General features: G+C 35.0%; 1 protein-coding gene across 1 annotated transcript; it reads right to left on the bottom strand.

The window, feature by feature from the left end:
- Positions 1-1,080: 1,080 nt before the first annotated feature.
- Positions 1,081-1,505, bottom strand: LOC133331740 (larval cuticle protein 4-like). The gene is made up of 2 exons (XM_061540117.1): positions 1,494-1,505; positions 1,081-1,431 (listed from the first exon to the last, which is right to left on the bottom strand). Exons 1-2 carry the CDS (start codon positions 1,503-1,505, stop codon positions 1,081-1,083), a joined length of 363 nt encoding a protein of 120 aa, XP_061396101.1.
- Between the last annotated feature and the right edge of the window lie 337 nt (positions 1,506-1,842).

Raw genomic sequence — 1,842 nt, 5'->3', positions numbered from 1 at the left:
GTGCTAAGTTTCTTAAAAATGGGGTTAGATTTAGATATAGCTCCCATATATTTTTCGTCCGATTTAAGGTAAATGGTGCACCATATCCCTATATATCTTTCGATTTGCACGAAATTTGGCACAGCGTAATGAATTAGGTCTAGAATGATGTGTGTGAAGCTTGGTGAAAATCGGTTCATGTTGAGATATAGCTCCCATATACATTTTCGTCCGATATAAGATTTAAATATAGCTCTCATATATATATATATATATATATATATATATATTGATTTAATGTAAATGGTGCACCAAAGTCCCTATATATCTTTCGATTTGCACGAAATTTAGCACAACGTATTAAATTAAGCCTAGAATGATGTATGCCAAGTTTCGTGAAAATCGGTTCAGATTTAGATATAGCTCCCATATATATTTTCGTCCGAATTAAGGTAAATGGTGCACCAAACTCCCTATGTATCTTTCGATTTGCACGAAATTTGGCACAGCGTACTGAATTATGTCCAGAATGACGTGTGCTAAGTTTCGTGAAAATCGGTTCAGATTTATATATAGCTCCCATATACATTTTTGTCCGACTTTTCATAAATGGTGCACCAAACGCCTAATGTTTGTCCGATTAACACGAAATTTTGCACAACGTATCAAATTGAGGCTTGAATGGCGTTATTAGAATTTCTTGAAATTTATGCAGATGCAGCCATAGCTTCCATAAGGAATTGTAAGGATACATATGTACAATATACCCAAAGTAGTGAAGGTTGTCATATAGTCGGCCCAGTTCGATTTTACTACTTTCCTTACTGGTTTAATAGCTTTTTTTCAAGTTGCCACCGAAGGCGAGGATTTTTTAAAAAATACTTTTTCAAACTGCCAACATTGGCGCGGATTTTTGAAATTAAAACCAAACTCTATTTAATGTGTGCAATAACTATTTATTTTATCGATTTCTAATTGTGTTGTTGTAGTTTTTTTTTTATAATATTCATTTAATATCACATTTCAGTAGTATCCACTCATATCCATTGTTGTATTTCCGATTCCATTCGATTTCCAAATTATCCTTCTGCCATAACGAATTTAATGGTCTTCCTTTGGTGGATGAGCCTTAATGTATTCGATGGCCTTAAGGATGGCTTCTGGAATTGGTGGTGGTGTTGGCAAGAGTTCACTGGCTGGATGATAACCAGTTTCATCAGCGGTATACGAGACTTGAACGTGTTCACCTTCGGGTGAGACATATTCATAGGAGCCGTGGATATTACCATGTACATCACCGGAAGCCTGTTCGTGAATGCCGTTCGAAGTTTCCAAGGCAATGTCAAAGCCATCGGGACGTACATCGGATTTCAATGACTTGATTTCGGCATGGACATCACTGTCGTTGGCAGCAGCAAAGGCCACGAAGAGGGCAAGGACCAACTGCGAAGAAATTTAAAAAAATTAGAGATTTTTTGCTACTTTCCTGAGGATCACTTTTTTCTTAGACTTACGAATTTAATCATGTTTGAGTTTTTTGATTAGACAAATATTCTACAAGTGGAGAACTGTGCTGTTTAGGCCTTCTGTTCTTCGTATTTATACACCAAAGAAAAATAATATTTTTTTTGGTAATTTCATAATTTGTTGTACTGGTTCGGCTACTAACATTTAATTCTTGGCTGCCGCAAATTTGAATTAACTTGCAGATTATTTTTAGAACTGCTCTCCCAATGAAATTTCATAAATTTATTTTTATTTAATTTTAATTCAATATTACGGTACTAGTCCATTAGAAGTTGTTGTTTTTTTAATTGGGGAGAAATATAAATGCGTAACTATGTTTCAGGTTCCTTAAGTTGA

This window comes from Musca vetustissima, unplaced genomic scaffold, assembly GCF_032173495.1.
Source record: "Musca vetustissima isolate MV318-11 ecotype Yass unplaced genomic scaffold, APGP_CSIRO_Mvet_v1 utg139852, whole genome shotgun sequence".
Taxonomy (NCBI): Eukaryota; Metazoa; Arthropoda; class Insecta; order Diptera; family Muscidae; genus Musca; species Musca vetustissima.
The sequence above is the reverse complement of the archived record's forward strand: the minus strand, read 5'-3'. Positions and strand labels throughout refer to the sequence as shown.